At 30.8% G+C, this 20,358-nt stretch overlaps 2 protein-coding genes across 4 annotated transcripts in view; one reads left to right on the forward strand and one right to left on the reverse strand.

Annotated features, from left to right (window-relative positions):
* Nucleotides 1-633: 633 nt before the first annotated feature.
* Nucleotides 634-20,358, reverse strand: part of LOC108565836 (dipeptidase 1-like) — a 119,987-nt gene continuing 100,262 nt past the window's right edge. Inside the window, exons 4-9 of the mRNA XM_017925484.1 lie at nt 7,924-8,056; nt 5,549-5,699; nt 5,419-5,488; nt 1,676-1,937; nt 1,444-1,519; nt 634-1,307 (exon numbers count right to left, since the gene is read on the reverse strand). Of these exons, the coding sequence (XP_017780973.1) occupies nt 1,073-1,307; nt 1,444-1,519; nt 1,676-1,937; nt 5,419-5,488; nt 5,549-5,699; nt 7,924-8,056 (927 nt within the window). The 3' untranslated portion in view covers nt 634-1,072. The remainder of the gene's footprint in view (nt 1,308-1,443; nt 1,520-1,675; nt 1,938-5,418; nt 5,489-5,548; nt 5,700-7,923; nt 8,057-20,358) is intronic.
* Nucleotides 15,181-16,505, forward strand: LOC108565837. 3 transcript variants are annotated; one of them, XM_017925487.1, is made up of 2 exons: nt 15,181-15,474; nt 15,545-16,505. In XM_017925487.1, the coding sequence occupies exon 2, from the start codon at nt 15,551-15,553 to the stop codon at nt 16,424-16,426; it is 876 nt and encodes a 291-aa protein (XP_017780976.1). In that variant the 5' UTR covers nt 15,181-15,474; nt 15,545-15,550; the 3' UTR covers nt 16,427-16,505. The 3 variants fall into 3 exon arrangements, with proteins under 3 accessions (XP_017780976.1, XP_017780974.1, XP_017780975.1); XM_017925485.1 differs by having other exon boundaries at nt 15,181-15,462; XM_017925486.1 differs by having other exon boundaries at nt 15,181-15,397.

Raw genomic sequence — 20,358 nt, forward strand, 5'->3', positions numbered from 1 at the left:
ATAGGATACAAAAGTGTATTTCATTGAAAGTGATTATATATGCATTTAACAAAAATATATAAACTTACCTCAAATAATTAATATTATGGGATTCATGGATTTTATATACACAAATTACTATTATATTTTTATTAAAAATTGTATTACTTTAAATGAAAACTAATTAAAATTTAACATCAATTTGTCATTTGTACAATTCAACACACATAAATCTTTAATATAAACAAAAATAAAAAACAATGTATCATATATAATTTACTGTTCACCCTTCATATACATATTCGAAGGCTTCGAGCCGACGATACTTTACATTCATCCATTTTATGTTTATTTTTTTGTTTAAATTAATTTAAGTCTGCTTCCAATCTCCTTAGTATTGCTTTAGGGTAGCCTATACCTATGATATGTTAAGGGTCGAAATTTACTTTAATGTATATTAAATACGAAAAATTTAAAAAATGGTAAGAAATTGTTCCCATTTTCTCTCATTTTAAAAAACTTTATAATATATTTTTTTTATTTGTTAATATTAATATTATATTTTTTTTCTTTATATGTTCAATATAGGTAAAATATTTCTAATATCCTTATTGTTTATATTTATATATGATCTATCTACAAGTTGGAGGGGCGCAACAGAACAGTAGAATACTTCATTCGGTAGATGAGAGCCCCCGATATTATTTACAAATCATTTATAATTTAAGCTAAATTAGATTAAGTGGGCTTTAATTGTGTCGCTCGTTTTTCACGCTGCGTCACATTTAAAGTCCGTTTCTTTTTCATTAATTCCGTTTCAATTGTTTATGCATAGCAGTTAATTAATCTTACTTTAATTTGTGGCTGCAGCCAAAAGTAGCCCAAGTTTCGCCGTCAAGATCTCGTAATCAGTCACATAGTAGAGTAGGGGGAGGAAATTCTTGTATGAACACATGAACAGGTTTAGAGGGTGTCTACATGAAACTAATTAATTTTAGCACCTTGGTTAAATTTTGTTGCCTATGAATAAAGCCTTTGTCATGAATTTAAAATTTCCTTTTTTATATTTATATATATTTGTTGTTAAATCAGTCTAATTGTCAACTGAAGAGCAGTTGTTCTCCTTCGGCCTAGGTAGCAAAACGTCTTCGTACGGCGGTACTTTAGCTTTTCCAAATTCGTCGCGCACTTTCTCCACCTCTTGCATCACCCTCAAGAAATTCAATCCGGCTAACTTCTTGAGATCATCCACGGTCCATTTCCCGGATCCAATTAATTCGGCGAACAATGTGGGATACGAAGCGACGTCCTCCAAACCTTGAGGAACGCTGCAACAGGAAGATATTAGCACAACATTACATTTCCTAATTAGGACTATAAGGTCTATCAGATTAAAGGTTTGTTTGTACTTTTTGTTGCAGGCAAAAATGTTTCGGCTTAATGTGAATTAATAATGAAACTCACAAGTTTATCCCGTCGTATCCAGCCCCAAGCCCGACGTTATCCACTCCGGCCACATCCCTTATATGATTTATGTGCGCTGCATACAAAAAAAAGTGAGTAGAGAACATGTACATATATGCAACACGGAAACACTGTTAATAAAGTCATTTTACATTGCTTTATACACCGCTAATTACCATGTAAATACTAATGAATGAGATTGTATTTACTGTAGTTAGTGGACGACACTCACCTACTGCATCCGATACTGTGGCAGAATCCGTGCAAGTTAGAAACTTTGAGTAAAAGCTGACCATCACTATGCCTTTGTTAAGTGCCAGTTTCCTCAACGTCGAGTCGGGGATATTTCTTGTTGAATTGCAAAGTGAATGGGCCGAGGAGTGGCTGAAGATTACCGGGGCTTTGGACACCGCAAGAGCATCTCGCATGGTGCGCAATGAGACGTGTGATAGGTCCACTATCATTCCCAGGCGATTCATCTCTTTCACGACCGTCTAATACCAAATCAATAAATCACATCAAATTACAATTCACCAGACAAAAAACATCATTTATATGGAATCAATATGCTACAGGATGATAATATTATTGGCTCAGATTCATTTCAATCTGAAATTCAAGTAAACATCATGTTTGTATTAATTTAAATATTTGGATATTATAAGGAAATATTATCACAAAGAAATTTTTATTTATTGACTTCAACATTTATGTATTGTTATAAGTATTATATTGAAATAAAATGAATGAATTAAATTAGTAAATATGTTATTAATCATGACTAATCATGTAGGAAGATTATTGGACAATCTATTATCCTAATAAATCGAAATAAATCATGTCGAGGCCTTTCGGGAAATGGGTTTGATGAGTCAACAGATATTTTCTCTTGGTCGACCAGAAAAAAAGAGAGAAACGTTGCGGAACAATCGAGCACGTATTTCAAAGGAACGATGATGGAAAGAGGTCCCCAAAGAAGGTAACGACAAAAGGGAACCTTATTAAAAATGAACCTTTGTATATAGTTTCTAAACTTGATACAATAAAGATACATTTTATTACTAAAGAATATTAAATTCTTGTTCGAACAAAGATCTCAAACTTTAATATGTAATTCGTGAAATTATATAATAATTTTTACGAAAATGACGATTAAATTATACAATTCTAGCTTAATAAAAACCGTGAGGACGTTTCAAATAGCTAAGATTAATTGTGGGTATGCATTTGATTGATATAAGTGTACTTTCTTGAGATTTTTATACTTTATGTGCATTCTTAATGTACTTTCTTATAGTTGGTCGAATAAAGAATTGCTGTTGATAATTTATACTTTAATTTATTAAAACACATGCTAATAAATCGTGCCTCTTTACTACAGATTCCAAATAAATATAGTCTATAGTCTATAGTCTTCAGGATAAGATATGTCTTATATTTTAGCGTTTAAGGGCAGAAAAGAGCTGCTGTTCGACAGAATGACGTACGTACTAAATAAATATTATTATTATTTCATATTGTTTGGTTTTCATTCGAGAAAAGCGTCCACTGTTATAATGTTTGATAAAGTTGTAGGATCACAAATCCTTTGTTATCGCGCGTTGAATGGATGTGATTCTTATTTCTACTCCAGTTAAACGTTCCAACCAGCAAACATATAAATTATTATTGTAGAATCCATTTCTTAATGTAAACTAACTACTTTTTTTTCTTTATAATATAAACTAAATATAATTTAATAATTTTGTAAGTCAATTTTATCGGATTCATGATTTTTTTTTCAAGTTACTATATAATTTATGTTAATACCATTTTTGGAGTGGCTCGAACCAGTCAACCGGCAACACATCAAAGGGACAAATAAAGAAGGTTATAAAAGTAAACTCAAGAAGCTGTTACAGGCCACCTCCATAAAAGCTTCTTCACTTCTAAAGTTTAGACAATTTTCTTTCGGTCCACAAGGAGTACTTTATTTATTTATATATATAATGTTAAAAGATATTCTTCATACAAAATGCCTTTCTTTATGGATTTTATACTAATTAAATAGTTTTTTTATAACGTATTATCGTTGTAACACAAGAAAAAAACATAAAAATCTTATAAAAAAAACCTAATTAACGCATTATTATTTTTAATTGGTTTGTTAATGTTAAAGGTTAATAATCATTGAAAATTTTGATTAATATGATTTTTTATACCAATTAACTATTTAAGTTTTACATGTTTTCTTTATAATAAAAATTGCTTAGACTTTTCAATTTTTTTTTAATTTCACTATAGATATTATAAAAAAAATATATTATTTTACATAACATATTTTCTGTATTTAGTTATGTTAATGGTTAAGAACATTTAGAAATGCGTTGTATGTATTATAACTATTTAATTTTCGTGTTTGAAACGTATATTATTTAGTATATAAAAATATATTGTATTGATCTTGTAAAAGTCTGAAAATCGAGGCTTTAAATATATTAGTATATAGATATTTCATTATCAGTTAATGGAAATTGAGAACTGGATATGTTTCATTGTTGTTTACTAAAGTGAGTTAGAAAAATGATTTCCATCTGCAAATTGAATTAAAGAGCCTTTGGCACTGCATTGTTGTATTTGTGTTTGTCTGTGGGGTGGTCGTATGTAATGTACATTTCTGAGAGTGTCGTTGAGGACAGAGTGACCCTTCCATTGTCTCGCCCTGATTGAATTATAGCGAGCGAGATACGTGTGGCCGAAGGGGTAGATAGTGCCCACTGCCGTAGGATACGTGATTTGTGTGGAATTTTTAAGACGGCGAAAATCACACAAAGGGAATAACACAGAATAACACTTTTAAACAAAAGCAACGCGTCGGTACATAGTAAATTTACAAAGGCTATGATTGAGTTCCATTGTTCGACTAATGGAAAAGCGATTGCCCTGACCACAATTCTTGACTTTGCTACCTGTATGTTATTAATTCGCTAGATAATACCGACGGTAAATATAACCCATTTTGATAATCATTTCTAAAGGTAATAAATGAAGCGTGAATCTGAATAAATAAAATGAATTCAAATTACAAAATCGATGCAGATTACCAAAAACTTAATGGAATCGTACGTTTGCTGAATTTAACATAAATATGTTTGAATCGATTGCATTAAGATATTTCCGTATGCAAAGCTGCGATGATAAATTGCACGATTAGTTCGTGAAGTGTTTGGATTCAAGAGAGTTGTTGCCCCTCCAAGAACGGCCCAACACTTGCTTAGTCCTTTGTTTTAATTAGCAAACATAAGTGGCCTTCCCATAAGACCGGAAAACTATCCTCTGCTCAGTCTCTAAGAGGGTTGATGTATGTGCACACAACCCTCCAGCATATATCACAATATAGTTTAGTTTGTCTTAACTAAGTTTAGCAAATTTCGTGCATTTGAATAAATAGTTATGGCTAGATAAATATTAACCCCTGGATAATAACGAATGCATTTCACACATTTCTGAAACACGTTCGTATTGAATGTTGTAACGTATCTTCCGTTAATGGTTACATCCTCTTTGCAGCTTCCGGTCGTTTCAATATAATGGCAGAATAACAAAATTCTCGTTAGTCCCGTACAATACGTACATTCAACTAGGAAGCTCTACGCTGTATAACATAATGAAGCGTATTTTAGAACAGCGGTTTTTGGGAACGTCAGTGGGCCAAAAAAAGTGGGGAACGTATTTAGTCGGATACAATTTAAATCAACGCGAAAACCGCATCTGCAAATGTAATTAATCAACTTTATATGTGTGTCCGAACATAAATACGTTTTATACACGTATGTACTGAGGCTATTTACAAGCTATACGTGCATGCTCGTACATTATGTGCAACGGCTATAAAGAGCAAACACATAATGCATGTGATCAATCAGGAACGGACTGTATGATGTTCAATGTATTATTTGATAGAAATTGCATTGAATACATCCACGAGGCATTTACCTTTCCGAAGCTGCTTAATCCACCGTGCTCTGGTTTCTTGCCTGGTAAGTCTGTGATCGAACAATCAGCCCTGAAACCAAAACCAATATTTTCAATATCTCCTTCATTAACTTAAAAAAATCAATCTTACCATGGAGTGTTACACGTCGATGTTAATGTTAAATAACGCACCCCGATATGGTAAAACGATCGCAGAACTGCCAAACTACCAGCCAGAGAATGACCACCCTCGACACCAATCAGGGAACAAATTTGATTTTTGCTATAAGCTGTTTTTATTTCTGAAAACAAAATAAATACCAAAATTAACACACAAAAATTGTTGTATTTTAAATTTTCGATGCTTTCTATAATTAATTTATAACCAACAAAATTAGTAAATAAGTAATTTTAAAATTGGATAATTCTAGTAATATTTATTGACTTGTTTATTATTATTACAAATTACTTGTCACTTATTTAATTAAATCTCTTACCAGTGAGGCATACGTGTTTCAAATATTAATTTTGTATATCTTGAAATTTTAAAGAATCGATTGTTTTGTAATGTTTATGAACATTAGTTATATCTTTACCTATGGTATATCACAACGAATTTTGTGGAGCAAAGAACCATTGTCTGTTAAAAATAAGTCTAGGAAGCCGCACGTAATTGCTATTTTTACTAGTGAACATAATTTTTCAATATTTCCACTCCAAGAACTGAGAGCCGCAATTTCTCTATCTAGTCATCAAAGTAAATGAAATTTAAATCAAATAAATTAGATAATATTAGTTATTTGAACATTCTTGTATTTACAAGAATACATTACTTATATTTTTATATTTAATTTGTAGAACGCCTAAAGAAATTATACTATAATAGTATAAGTTTTTGGTTTTATAACCTTAATACAAAATTACTAAAGTTTCACTATATAATTCCTATAGTATTATAGGCAAGTTTAGCTATTTACTTACTATACCCCAAGAAGATACTTAAACCATCGTCCGATACAGTGATAAAACTTGCCAGTACACCAAACCACCTTCGTTTTGCTAAAGTGCCATTTATCTACATCCCTTGCGTAACCTTATCGTACATTACGTTACCTCTAGAAGCTGCGAAACATTAACTACATAATAGTCACCACCTGCTGTCCATAAAGTTTGATTACATTATCAACACCCGAAGTAACATCACAAAAAAAAGCAAAGTCATTCAATACTTTAAAAAGAAAAATAATATAAATAAATAATACTCTCTACGTTCCAATGTAAGTGTCCGATTTTTGTTTTTTAATGGATTAATAATGAAATTAAATGTATCAGTAGTTATTTATTTAAATTAAGTATACATTTTTCAAAATAGCTTCTGTAGTGAACAGGTAAAATGTTGTAACAATTGTTTGTTTGCTTTTTTACCCGCTGACAATTTGTGTAAAGTTAATTATTACGGTCGTTATTGTAAAAACTTTGAAGAATTACAGAAAAAATAATTCCCGCGATAAAAGAAAATGACCTATTTGTAGTAGAATCATATCAATCAAAATCCAGCAAGATAATTCTAAACTACATTGCAGTTTTGATGATGAGGAAGTTATTTACCTGAAAATGAAAATGAGTGGAACATAAGAATAATTTGTCAACCACCAAATAACCATGATTTATAAGTCCTCGATTTGGGTTTCTTTAGCGCTATTTACAACACAAAGAGTCCTCGTCCAGTATTGATGCACTCATTGCGATCGTGTATAAATCATGGTACTAAATAACTACAGAAAATCTAGACCAGCGGTTTCCAAACTTTATGCTACTACGCCTCCCCGAAAACAATTTTTTTTTCCGCTCCTCCCCGAATTTTTTTTTTCCGCGCCTCCCTTACCTTTTATTGTTATAATAGATTAAAACATATAGACACGTTTTAATTATTTGAAGATATTATGGTATCAAAATCAATTTATTAAAAAATTTTGGCGCCTCCCCTGGCAAGAGTCCGCGCCTCCCAGTTTGGAAACCGCTGATCTATCAAGGATTTGCGTTTGCAGAGAACTTGTCCGTTTATAATTACTAATTTGTTAAATGTTACTTATAAGTGTTTATTTTTCAAAGGTTTTCCATTGTATGTTTTTGTCTAGTTGTGAAAATACACGTTATAATTTCCTTTGCATATTTTGTTATGAAATTCGATACTTATTTTGGAACAAATAAAATTCCTAAATCGATTACTTATTTTGAAACTGGAATGAGTATGTATTTTGTATAATATTTCCATACACAATTGGCAATAAATAACCAGAAGTTCATGCATTTTCGCTGACCTAGTAATAAATAAATACGTTACTAAGCGTAATTAAAGTTTAAATTTATGTTGTGCGCAAATAACGTTTTCGATGTATGCGTATTGTTTTTGTATAATCATTGCTGCTGTATTTCTGCCACCTACTGGAGCTTATTCCGGTCTGAATTTCAAAGTCAACCATTCGTGATACCTGCGGCTTTAATTACAAAAAAAATTGAAAATACCTTCTGCCGAAGTACACAACGTCAATGATGGTTTGTAGAGATCCGTGAACCTCCGAATGATATCTATTTGCTCAAGAGTTAATTGCACGGCATCCTTATACTGCGCATCGCAAGGGACGTAGGCTGCCCAGAACTGAAACAAAGAGTAAACAGAACAATGGGTAATAATTAATAAAAAGATCTTTAATAATTATGTAAATAAATAATATTATTATTTATTAATAAACTTATATTATTTTCATTTATTGAAAATGTTTTATTTTATTTATTTGAAATCCATTATATTTATTTCATCAGAATTTATATCAAACGTGATTTATTTTCAATAACATTTTCCTGCAGATTTAAATCTGGATTAGTTCATCATGTCAAATATTTTAATTGAATTTATTTGATCGAATTGATGTTATAACAAACCGTTGGTGATGATATTACGTTCAATTTTCAATGATTGTTAAAAATCTCTTGCAAAAGTCAGTAATTTAAATTTATAAATAAAAAAATATACACACATTGTACAATATTTATTATGCTATTAAGGGTCTTGGAAATGCATGCTTCAGAATATAAAGAATGAATGGTTCACGGAGTATACGTCGGTGATGGTTACGGTTGTAAGTTTTTAAAAGGATAAGGATTTTCCGGGCGATTTATGAGTGGAGGACAGCGCAATAAACAGCAACGTAATAACGGTTTCGGGTTTTATATATAAATCGGTCTGTTAATCTTTTTGGGGTGTAATGTAGCATCAACTGCGAGTGGAGCGTAAATTAGCAATCTTAATAAAGTGAATTGGCAATCTTATCTGTACACTGTCATTACATTCGCATCAATTTAAATTAAATATCAATTGAGTTAAGAACAAAGCGCGCAGAAGTTCTAAAGAATTTAAATGTAATTAATCAAAATTCCTTAATTAAGTGGAGTGAATTAATTTTCGTTGCGAGCGTGGGAAGAGCTAAATAATGGATGTTCGATTTTAGTGAAGCAGTTGTCGAAATTTGCAGTCAATCTGCAATTAACAACTCGTGTTTTAGAAAAATCAATTAATTTATAAAAAAATATATATAAATTTCATGCATTAGGTAAAAAAGTATAATAAAATTGGTAAATAATAATGAAATATAATAGTTGTTTAAATAATGGCAAATAGATAAGATCTTTTATTAGTAAATTATGATAACTGGGTTGATTTACTAGGGATGATTTGCATCGCGCAATTGAGCAGATAAGGTGTGATAGAGTGTTCCTAAACTGGTTGCTAAATTATACACGCAGATATTAACACGCGTTTACTGGGTTAATTGGGACGAACTATTAACGCCATAAAAGAGAAAATATACTTACATTTTAATTGCAGATAAATGTAATTTTTATTTCTGATAACCAGAAATATTTCAAATTAATTCGTAATGTCAGTACATCATTTAAAATTCACATTTTCTTAGAAAGAATGAAATACAATGTGTGATCTATATTTTCGCCAAAGATTTTTATGATTGGACAAATAACAAATATTTGAATAACTTTAAAAGGCGATTGACGTTACTTTCGTGACATAATTCGTTCGTGATGAAAACTATAAAAGCTGATAGGTCTTTTATAGTTTTCATCATATATAATTCATCAATAATTCTCAAACGTGTATCATTCCTCAATTTAAAATTTAGATTTACCATAACTTTGGACAAGTTTTGTGATTTTACTTGATTTTTTCCACAAAATACCAATAGATAATTCAGATAATTTTTGTGTGTTAACGTTTTCTGTTTAAAAGAAAAAAATATGTGACTAAATAGTATGACCATAATAAATTATTATTCTACAATCAAGGTATTGAATTAAATATTACTATCCGATGGAATCTCCTTAAAAACAAATTCATTTTTTTTTCTCGTGGGCCCTAGAATAAAATGTCTAATGGATAAGAAAGAACTGATGATCGGTAAGGATTATTAATTGCAAAACTTTCAAGTTAGTAATCATGAAAGATGTTTTGTTTAACACTTTAATAAACTGTCGTGGCCGACCAATTTATTATCATCTACTGTATAATTAATATGTATATTTGTTAGGTCTACCACTTTCCTCTTAATTATTTCAAAGCATATTTCACGTATCCATCAAATATACAAACGGATACTTGTTCGTGATTATTTAGAATAACTTATGGAATATTCCGAAAAACGGTTAAATCGTATAGTTGTAGACCATAAAACTTAGATAAAGAAATGATTACATTTTCCACAAGGTCAAAACTGGCAAACTTTATTAAAATGGATACATTTTTGTATTATATAATTTAGTATTAGTTAGACGGCCGAAGAGAGAAAATAGTCTTAGTTGGAGGGATGAAGTGTGAACATGGTCTTACTTGGAGAGTCGAGGGAAGAGCACTTACTTCATAATTATTAACTCAAGAGGAGAATGTAACCCTTAGTTAATAATCCATGAGATCAACAGTTGTATAGTTGACTTCTCAATAAAAACACTGATATGTACAATAAAACTAATTAGGAATATTGCATTTAATATTCATAAATCCCTCTAAGATTCAACAACGACATAACTACGAGATAATCCAGTGTCCAGAGATTTCTTAATCCAAGAACAGGACAAGACTTTAATTAAGGAATGTCTTCAATGTTCATTAATTGTTAATAATTAAGACTTATTTATGTTTTGTTATTGTAGGATTGTACAACGTTTTAGTTTCCTTGGCTGATGGATGGAGTTTAAACGAATATTATAAAGGCTTTGGGTAAAACAGGTTGCGAACTGCATTACAACATAATAAATATTGTGGATATTAATAGATTTTACCTACCTATAAAAAATGTTTAATGGTCGAAGATAGGTAATCCAAAAGATGTACTCAAATATTTTGTTCAGTGTTCAGGCTATATTTAAAGTAAATTTTGATTAAAAATAAGATAGTTTTTAACTTAAATATATCTAATATTGAAAGAGACCCGATTTGAGTTGAATTTAATATTTCAATTTAATAAAATAAGTTTTTGAATTTTATATAGATAATTTATTTTATTGATTTACATTTTGTGCAAATTATTTTGCTGCAATTGAAAATGTTAAATCAATTAAAACTAAACTAATTTATTTTATTTATTGATGTTCCCAAGTATAAAGCCAAAAAAAAAATTACTAACAAAATAATTAGTTCAGGCTCCGCAACGAGCGCGTTTTTATTTCCATTACCAAATGTAATAAAAACACTGTTTCCTGTCGATTTCCGTCAAATGCTTTGATATTATCGATTACTTGATGAAAACATTTTATTGCAATTATTGGGATTCGTTTAGTGCCAAGAAATCGTAATAAACGCGAAAACTGCATTAGCAGCGCGATATTTTTTTATTGTTATATGCGCAAATAAAAGTTTAGGTGAAATCCGCGCTGGTGTGAGAGAAAAAAAAGAGAGAGAGAACAGAAATTAATAATCCGAATTTATGGTCGCTCACTGGTAAAGCGCCCTTATATAATTGCACCCCTGCGGCTAATTTCCAAACCCGCCAAAATTTATTTGTTTTCCCCTCGGTTTATTAATATTTTTTCCCTCCTTCCTAATTTTAATTTTATTTTTTTCGCGCCATAACATTATTATCGTCGGCGTGAAATTAAAAGGCGGATTACATAATACAAGTAAATACTGTTGGAAGTTTATGTTTTCGCTGGGATTTTGTTTATAAATAAAAATTGGAGGGAATGAGTGAGAATGTTGGGAGTAGTTTAAATTTGCGCGATTTATGCTTTCGTTATATTTTATATTCTGCGAATTTCATTTTTTTTCGGTCCCAGAAGGAAAATGAATCAATTGTCAGCATATGCAGCAGCAGTTGGTTTACGTGCCCAGAATCCGAAACGAAATATATAAAATACGAGAGTAAATTACTGCTAGGAAACCTAGAGCTCGGAATATAATTTAAACATTTCCCAACCCCCGTGTTCAACTCATTAAGGCTAGACTACTTTAATGCAGGCTGGAACAGAAGGTGGAACCATTAAAATTACATTTTCATTTCGTCCGTGCGATCGGCCGCAAATCCTTTTCTTCGAGCTGCAGTTTCTGGGGTACAGGTCAAATAGTTGGAAGGAATGTATTCGCTCCGTTTTTCCCATTCCTAATTCCTGCTACGAACGATTTTAAGTTTTGGTTGGCGCCGCGTCGCTTTTAACATGAACGAAGTTATTATAAAAGTTTTATTTTGCGCAACAGCGAATGGATGAAGGAAACTGTTGTGGAGTGAAATGGAAAACAACGAGGTGGAAGGATATTGTGATCGTGCATTCCATTTGCTGTGGATGAGAGGAAGTTTCACATGGAAACCTTCTTCGACGTAAAATAAGAATCATCATCGGCCGGGCACTTTAAAAAATTGAAATGAAAGATATGCTCGACGAGTCCTGCATCTATTCTTTGCATGCTTAACAGCTTATCGTCGCGAAACAATCCTAAGAACATAGGATCTCTGCATGATACAAGATTAATGTGAGGTTGCAAATATATTTTTGGCTCATTTCAGTAGGATTTTTCCTGCTGGGATGGAACTTTACCTCTTCTCTACATGTGACACATAAATTTCTAGAAAAATCAACAGAAACCAGACCACCACCTCCTATTTGCTAGTTCAATATTTACAGGTTGCTTTTTTCCATTACATTTTCCTCGTCGCGATCGTATACAACACGCGATTATTGCATTAACGCGAATGCCACAGGTGCAAAAAGCCCTAAATCCGCCCTCGCGATTCTTTTTATCCGCGACCCGCAATTTATGGCGTCGCGACGTCCCTGGAGAACGACAACTCGATCACCGCCGACTGCAACCGGAATAAGTAAAAAAACGACGACCCAGACAACTATTGTTATATACGTGCTTTCTCCTTTAACGAAATATACTCTTCTCTGAAAACATCCTTGCAGCAAACTCCTAAAGTATCCTACATTACATTCCTCTTAACACAATTCAACATCTCAACAGCATCAACGTGTTTACTTATTAGTTATAGAAATACAATTCGAATACATTCGCTTTTACTAGTTTTATTTAATTTATGAACATCTACAACTTATTAAATTAATTTTAACGCTCTATGACCTCATGTGAATTAAGGACACATATTATATTGTATTTCTTATAATTATTTTGTTTTTGTTTGGCCATTATTAATTAAAATTTACATACATTCAATATAAAATTAAAGGAATGGAACATCAAACTTTATACAACTTATTAAAATAAGTACTTATACAAATTTCAAATAATACATGCAGAAAGGAAAATAGTGAATGCAAAAATTAAACACTTGACGCTTCCGTTTGGTTGAATAAAGTTGCATAAATCCTTAAAGGAGTTTCATAGAGAAGTATTCGATACAAAAATTAAGTTTATGAGAACTTTAGATACTTCGCAAAGTTTTGCGAAAAGTGTCAATTAATGTAGGCAGCTGAACGCTTTAAAATTACGTTTACGAATTATACATTATAGAGAATATTTAAAACTTACTTATTCATATTACTTCAAAATGTTGGCAGTATTGATTTAAAATGTCTTCCCGGTAGGAGGGATTTCACTACAATTGTTTCAACATCTTAGCAATGTTGGCAATGGTTGTTATAAATGTTGGACATGGTGATTAAATTGATGGCAGTAAGCTTTAAAATGTTGGCAGTATTTCTTCAAAATGTTGACAGTTGATATGTTGTGTTCTTCTCAGAATTGTGGTTATAATTTAAAATTTAATAAGAAAAGTAATCTACTTCGAACCGATTGAGTTCTTCAGTAATGTGTTAGTTATAAAATATCACAAAAAGTATCGTAAGTAACTTAAAATTAAACCGTTCGTCAATTGTTTATATCAACTATTATTGATATAAATCTTTTTGGCTCTTTTTCTTTGGCCCCACAATTTTTTGTTGTTTTTTTAGGATCGAACCATTTTTTTCGTATTTGATTTTCGTGATATAGGCGACTATAGCATATGCATATTATTGGTACTGTCTTATATTATCCCTACTATAGTTATATTATTTAAGTTGGTATACATGTCAACCCTGCATGAAGTCACCATTAAGTTTTTTAAGTATTGTTTTCATTTTTTAATTACTTTGAATAATTATTTCAATATTTTATCATTATTTTTAAGTATCATATGTTAGGAAAATTTAAGGTTCGTATCCACGTCTAGGGTTATTTATATACCTTCACACAATGGACACATTTTAGGGTACCTTCACACAATAGACACATTTTAGGGAACAAAGTGAAAACCCATAATTTTCAGGTATCAGGTATTTTAAGAATCACAAATGTGACAAATAATTCAAACTTCAAAATAGAAATATCAGTATTCTTAACTATTTCAACTTTTGATTATACAATGTTATCAAATCAATTAAATAAAGTAAATATTATATTTTTATTAGGTTTGTTCCACAAGGATCATGTTGCATTGCGATAACAAAGGCAAACAATGTGATTCAACTTAATTATCCGTCACACTTGTGCGCATTACTAGTAATTACTTTGTTTAGAGATATGGCATTATAAACTATGGAATAATTAATGTCTATGTATTACAGACACATAATAGGATAGTTAACCCCTGAACTATCCTATTGTGTGTCTGTAATACCAAAACTTTTTTGGTTTACTCAACTTCTCAATTCAAAAAATTGGTTTATCTTATGGCGAACTTTATTTTAATAGTAGTTTTTCTTCGATTTTCTCGGCGCCCCGGGCGCACAGTTTGGAAACCCTTGGGATATGTTCGCGACAAGATCTTCATTGTATATTTTTATGATTTAAAAATTAAAATTCAGAAGATATGGCGAAAGTAAAAACAAAAAAAAATATATTGGCCGGAGATGAAGTGGGTGGTCATAGATTGGGATTATAAAAATTGCAATATTTAAAAGTTTGGAAATGCATTTCTGCAATTATCTTAATTGATAATAAATAAAATAAATATGCTTTCATATATTTTAAATTAAATAATAATCATTTGTTACAAGAATTATTATTATTGTTATAATTATGTAATTTTATATATTCAATATAAAATTGGACTATTGAAATAATAGTGGTCATGATATAATATGCGTTAATATAATTTTAGATTAGTACACATCTCTTTATTTAAGATTGAAATCTTTGAACATAGAGGGAGTTATCATCAAATTCAGTAGTATATAAGTATTTTTAAATGAATCGTGCTGTATATACTCCGTGTCTTTTTATACGCAAGCGTCGTCCGCCATTTTGAGACAGCTGTTAGGAATCAATGGATGCTAGGTAGTGACGGTGTGTTCGTTCTGTGCTAATTTAACATAAAGTTAATGAATACTGCAACAAAATTATAATTAGACCAATCTGTGATTAAAAAAAAAGTGATATGCACGTTAAGTGCTTAGTGATTCTATAATCAACATTAAGATTTTTTGGCGGCTAAATCAGGTATACATTGGTTTGACGTTTCGTAAGATACACAGTGATCATTGTGACAGCATCAGTTATAAAAAGTAATTTTTTTTGTATGTTTTTTCAATATAAATATAATTATAGGAAATGAGTAAATATTAATTGAATTTCGTTTTTCGCCAGGTCAACATGTCTGATATTATCCTGGGTATTCAGAATAGTCTTTTATCTGGACAGTGCACGGACGACGTTTTGAGCAAACTATCAGACATCCACCTCGAAAAATTGTTGGCAAGATTAGCAAATATCCTAAGCAAAATACAGAACGCCTCCAACGAGGAGCTGTGCAAATACTGTAGCTGGTCTAAAGAGAAGTTAAAATCTAATGTTGTGTCTGATAGCCCGAAAAAAAAAACTATTTCGCCGAAATACAATCAGTTCCTACAAAGCGCAATCAGAATATTTTCTCAATTTTGTATGCCACCGCCACCTACGCAAATGAATTATAAGAGGAAGAGGAAATGCGTAGCGGAAATTCCAACGCCTCATAACTTTAATAAGGTTGCCTATGTGAAGGTCTGCGATATAATATACCAGAAGAAATACTTTATGAAGGCCATGAATCTTGTTCCATCTACTGTTGCAGTACCTGAGACTAAGTCTGAAAATGCGCCACAATTCAATGAAACTTACAAAGCAACGATACCCTTCTCATCGGAAGTAGGACAAAAGTATATGAAGATTGACAAGTATCAGATGACGGATTATTTGCACAATCGCAAACGAAAATATACCGACGAATTTTTGAATCGAAACATTTCAAATACTTCACGAACGAAGGAATATGAAGTTACATTTAACAAAGACAAAGAGTGCACTCATATGTACAATTTCCCGAAACGGAATATGCGGCATAACGATAAATATTTAAACTGTTTAATTGCTGCCAATTGTAAACCGGTTAGTGTTTCACTGATAAGGATGGATCTTAGCGGTTTCGGTAAAAAATGTGTAGTATCTGTTGAGAGAATGGACATTTCCAAATATTTAAATAAAAAATCGTAATGTCAAATACTGCAATTCAAATTCTTATATATTTGGTTTTGTTTTTACATATATATTTTGTTATGCATATTAAAATGTACCATTGAGAGATGTATATTTAAAAAAAAAAATGTTAATTGAAATAGTCTAAGTATTTAAGTTTACACTAAAGTCAACATCTTCCGTACTGAATCTATATATTAATTTAAACACGACAAGTTTATTTTGTTTATTCTAAATAAATTCTTTATTTATAATTTCAGTATAATGTTAAAATAAATGATTATATATATACATGAAAAAATGCACCCTTTATTATATCCTTTTTATAATAGTGTTTCTTTGTTTAAAACAAATCGAAATGCTCACGAAAATTTAAGGCGCGTTTTGTATAAAATTCTTCTCAACATAGTACATAAGGTGTAATAGAGCATATAAACTAAATCTTCTAAAAAAATATTTTAATTTATTAAAATTTAAATTTAAAAAAAACAAATGTTTTTTTTTTGTAAATGAAATGTTTCAATAGATTCGCTCACGTAATGGATTTGATGTTTTTTTTTCATTGTATTTCAAAATTTTATTCGGTGAATATTTTACTGACATGACATAATTACGAAAAAAAATCTATTGTTTTGTTATTTTATGTTTCTATTATATAGTTCCATTTGCATTCAAATGTTGTTTTATTGTATATAGTTATTTGATATTTAACGTAGTTAGAATATGGGACAGAATTTACATTCACTATTTTTATTTTTCGTAGAATGTTGAAAAAAAAATAGTTGTTTTTTATTATAATTAATTAATGTGATTAAATTTTATGTTTTTTTTTTAAAGTAAAGAATATAATTTAATATAGTCATAACTGATGAAATTTTGTGAATTATAATTTAATAATGTTAATAGAGTTGTGAATGTGCGAATTGCGCGGTACGAAAAGTTTACTATCACAAGTGAATTAATGATACGGTTTTAATGAAAATTTGGAACGCTAATTGAGTAGAAGAGCAATTAATTAGTATATAAAATCGTACTACTAGAATTTTATTACTGTTCGCGGGACGCGTTGAAGTGAATTAACGGCGAAAAATATTGATGGGGAAACAACATCAACGTCGGATTAATGAATTCATGACTCGAAATATAACAAGCTCACATAATAAAATCTTTGGTTTGATCATCGTTATGTATATTTATTTATTTTTGAGAAAGATTTATTATTTCGTTGTCACTTTTATCAAAATATAACTAAACTTATTTTCAGTATCATTTTAAGTAACAAAGGTATCCCCTAACTTATGAATTCACAATTTACGAAGTCCCGGACTTACGAACAAAATGCTAAAAGCTTATACAATGATAAAAAAACTAACTGTCCAAACAAAAATTGATAATTTCTTTAATAAAATATAATATTTTTGGAAGATGTATACTATCTGTTTGGTTGCATTTGTTTCTTTTGCCGTTTATTATTAAATAATTGTTATGTCTACATTGAAAAGTATTTGTAAATAAGTATTTTGTTTATTTTAATTTATTTTTCAAATGTATGCAGTCAGTAATACGGAATTTAACATATTTAAAAGTAAAACCATGATAAAGTGTGGTAAGATAAGTACACTTGATTCTCTTTTTATACGGTAGATACGTTCCACAGGAAAACGCATAAAAATAAATCGCACAAAAAAGGACTAGACACACGTATAAAAATAAAGTACGTTCCTTAATTTTTTAAAACCGCATAAAACTGAATCAATGAGTCACAATATACCGAAAATTGCATAAAAAGGGTTTATTAAATTTCAGAAAAATAATTAGTCTTAGTATTTTCTTTCTGAAATGTTTATTCATAATTTTATAAAAACTTTAACAATCATTGACAAGTTTATTAAATATAGTCAGCATATCATATCTATGTCCTGAAAATAATGATTCTTCACAAGTCTCAAATTAGTCTCAACTTCTCATGTTGATTTTTTCCCTTTGATAATCCCTTTAATAAGTGATTAAACTTTGTGATGGTTTTGCTATTTTTCGTACAATTCCTGATATCCAGAAATGCAATTCTGAAGCTCGTGTTGAATCTTGAATGCTCGTTCAGAAATATCTTTTTCGATGAAATGGTTTGCCAATTTGTGTTAAAACGTGTCAAAATGGCCTAAAATAGTTATTTAAAAAATGCTTCTTGAACTTCAAAACCGCATAAAAAGAGAACCGAGTGTATATTTTGAATTTTTTTAAATTCCCCCGACTCACGAACAACCCTTTGGAACGGAACTAGTCGAAGTCAAGACACCAGGGCCATCTTATTCATTTGGCACAGTGACTAGGGTCCAAGGGCTTTGGACTTAAGGGGCCCATGAATAATATTTGAATTAAGTTACCAAGTACCTCGTCCTCCATTCCCTCTGACCAGTACCGTTGATAAGCTCAGTTAACCGGGGCCCCGTAAATGATGGGACCCCAAATAGTGTTAGCTGAGGCCCCAAAACAGAATTCATTAGTTTTTATCCAAGAAAATTTGAAGTTTTTTCATAAAAATATTTTTTTTTAAATTTATTGGAGGTTCCACTTCATATTTATGCTCTTAAAATCCAAAGGTCAGTATTGCCCGTGTCGTATATTGGGTATAATTATGCAAATTTGTAGAAAATCCAATAACAATTTGATTGGAAACTAACATCAACTTGTTTTCTTCATTCGTCACCTAAGAGTAAGAAGGAAAGTTAATACTATCTATGATTCTAAGAATAGTATGCCCTCTATAAAATAGAGGGTATAATCCTATTGGGATATATGCGGTTAATTCTGGAACATTTGGTCAAATTTTTTGAAAATTTTCATTTTATGACATAAACTTGTTTATATCTTATTATACGCGAAATATTTTTCATATTTTTGCTTTGTAGAAAATTATTATTTCATGCTTAGAAATTCTATTTATTTGACAGTGTTTAACAATGATAAATTAGACAAGGAAGATGAAATTGAGGTTTTTCATTGATGTATTTATTTATTTTTGAGAAGGAATCATTTCGAACTTTCTAAAATATATTCTGCACGTTTACGGCTATAAACTAGACAAGAGAAGAGGTAAAAAAAGGTAACAGTAGAAAATTTCCCTATTACGGTATTCTTTGTGGTGGAACATCTGAGCGGTGCATGATGGCATTATAACCCAACGTCGCCCTTGCCTTATCCTCGACAATACCCTTTCCAAGGATATCTCGCATAAAATATACAAAAGGGGAGATGCCATAGCAGACTATACACTAAACACATTTGATATACACCACCCGAAATAAAGCGCCCACTATCTAAACACGTCTTATCTGCACCGCATTACATCATCAATAAATGCCGAAATAGAAAAGAACGAGCAAAAAGCAAGCAATGTTTTCTTGTGTTCAGAGCGACAACGTTTCTGTTTTTTTTTGGTATATGAATGTAAACGCAATAAAATAGCGACATTATCTCGAAAGCTTTATGAAATTTCCGTTCGTCCTCGAGCCTGCAGCTTCCCTAAAATTACAGTATTTAATTATGGGACAGGAAATATTCGTACGCGACATATTTTCAAACAGCGGAAATAAACGTCTCTCCTTTACGATAACACTTCTTCTTTTTCTGGATGGAACGGGAAAAAGCTTCGTCGTTCTTATTGCACGTGTACCAATTAAATTTTCCGAATACAAAATAATTACATTTTGACCGGCTTGCGTAACTTTTTCTTCGCATCCTTGAAACAGCGATGCGTGCCTATGTTAATGGGATGAGGTCTCACTGCATACACCGTGCATAAACTTTTCCGACTCAACTTCATATAACTTTCCCGGAAGAAAATGTTTGCGTCGCGAATTTCGAATGGAAATCTTTAATGGCGACAAGTTTTTCCATCCGGCCTACGTCAGCCATACATTTTATAATAAAAACCGAAAAAAGAGAATACT

The sequence above is a fragment of the Nicrophorus vespilloides genome, unplaced genomic scaffold (assembly GCF_001412225.1).
Source record: "Nicrophorus vespilloides isolate i.1.1-1 unplaced genomic scaffold, Nicve_v1.0, whole genome shotgun sequence".
Taxonomy (NCBI): domain Eukaryota; kingdom Metazoa; phylum Arthropoda; class Insecta; order Coleoptera; family Silphidae; genus Nicrophorus; species Nicrophorus vespilloides.

What these genes read in the sequence shown, in the direction of transcription:
- LOC108565837 (XM_017925487.1), top strand. Translation starts at nt 15,551, where the DNA reads ATGTCTGATATTATCCTGGGTATTCAGAATAGTCTTTTATCTGGACAG.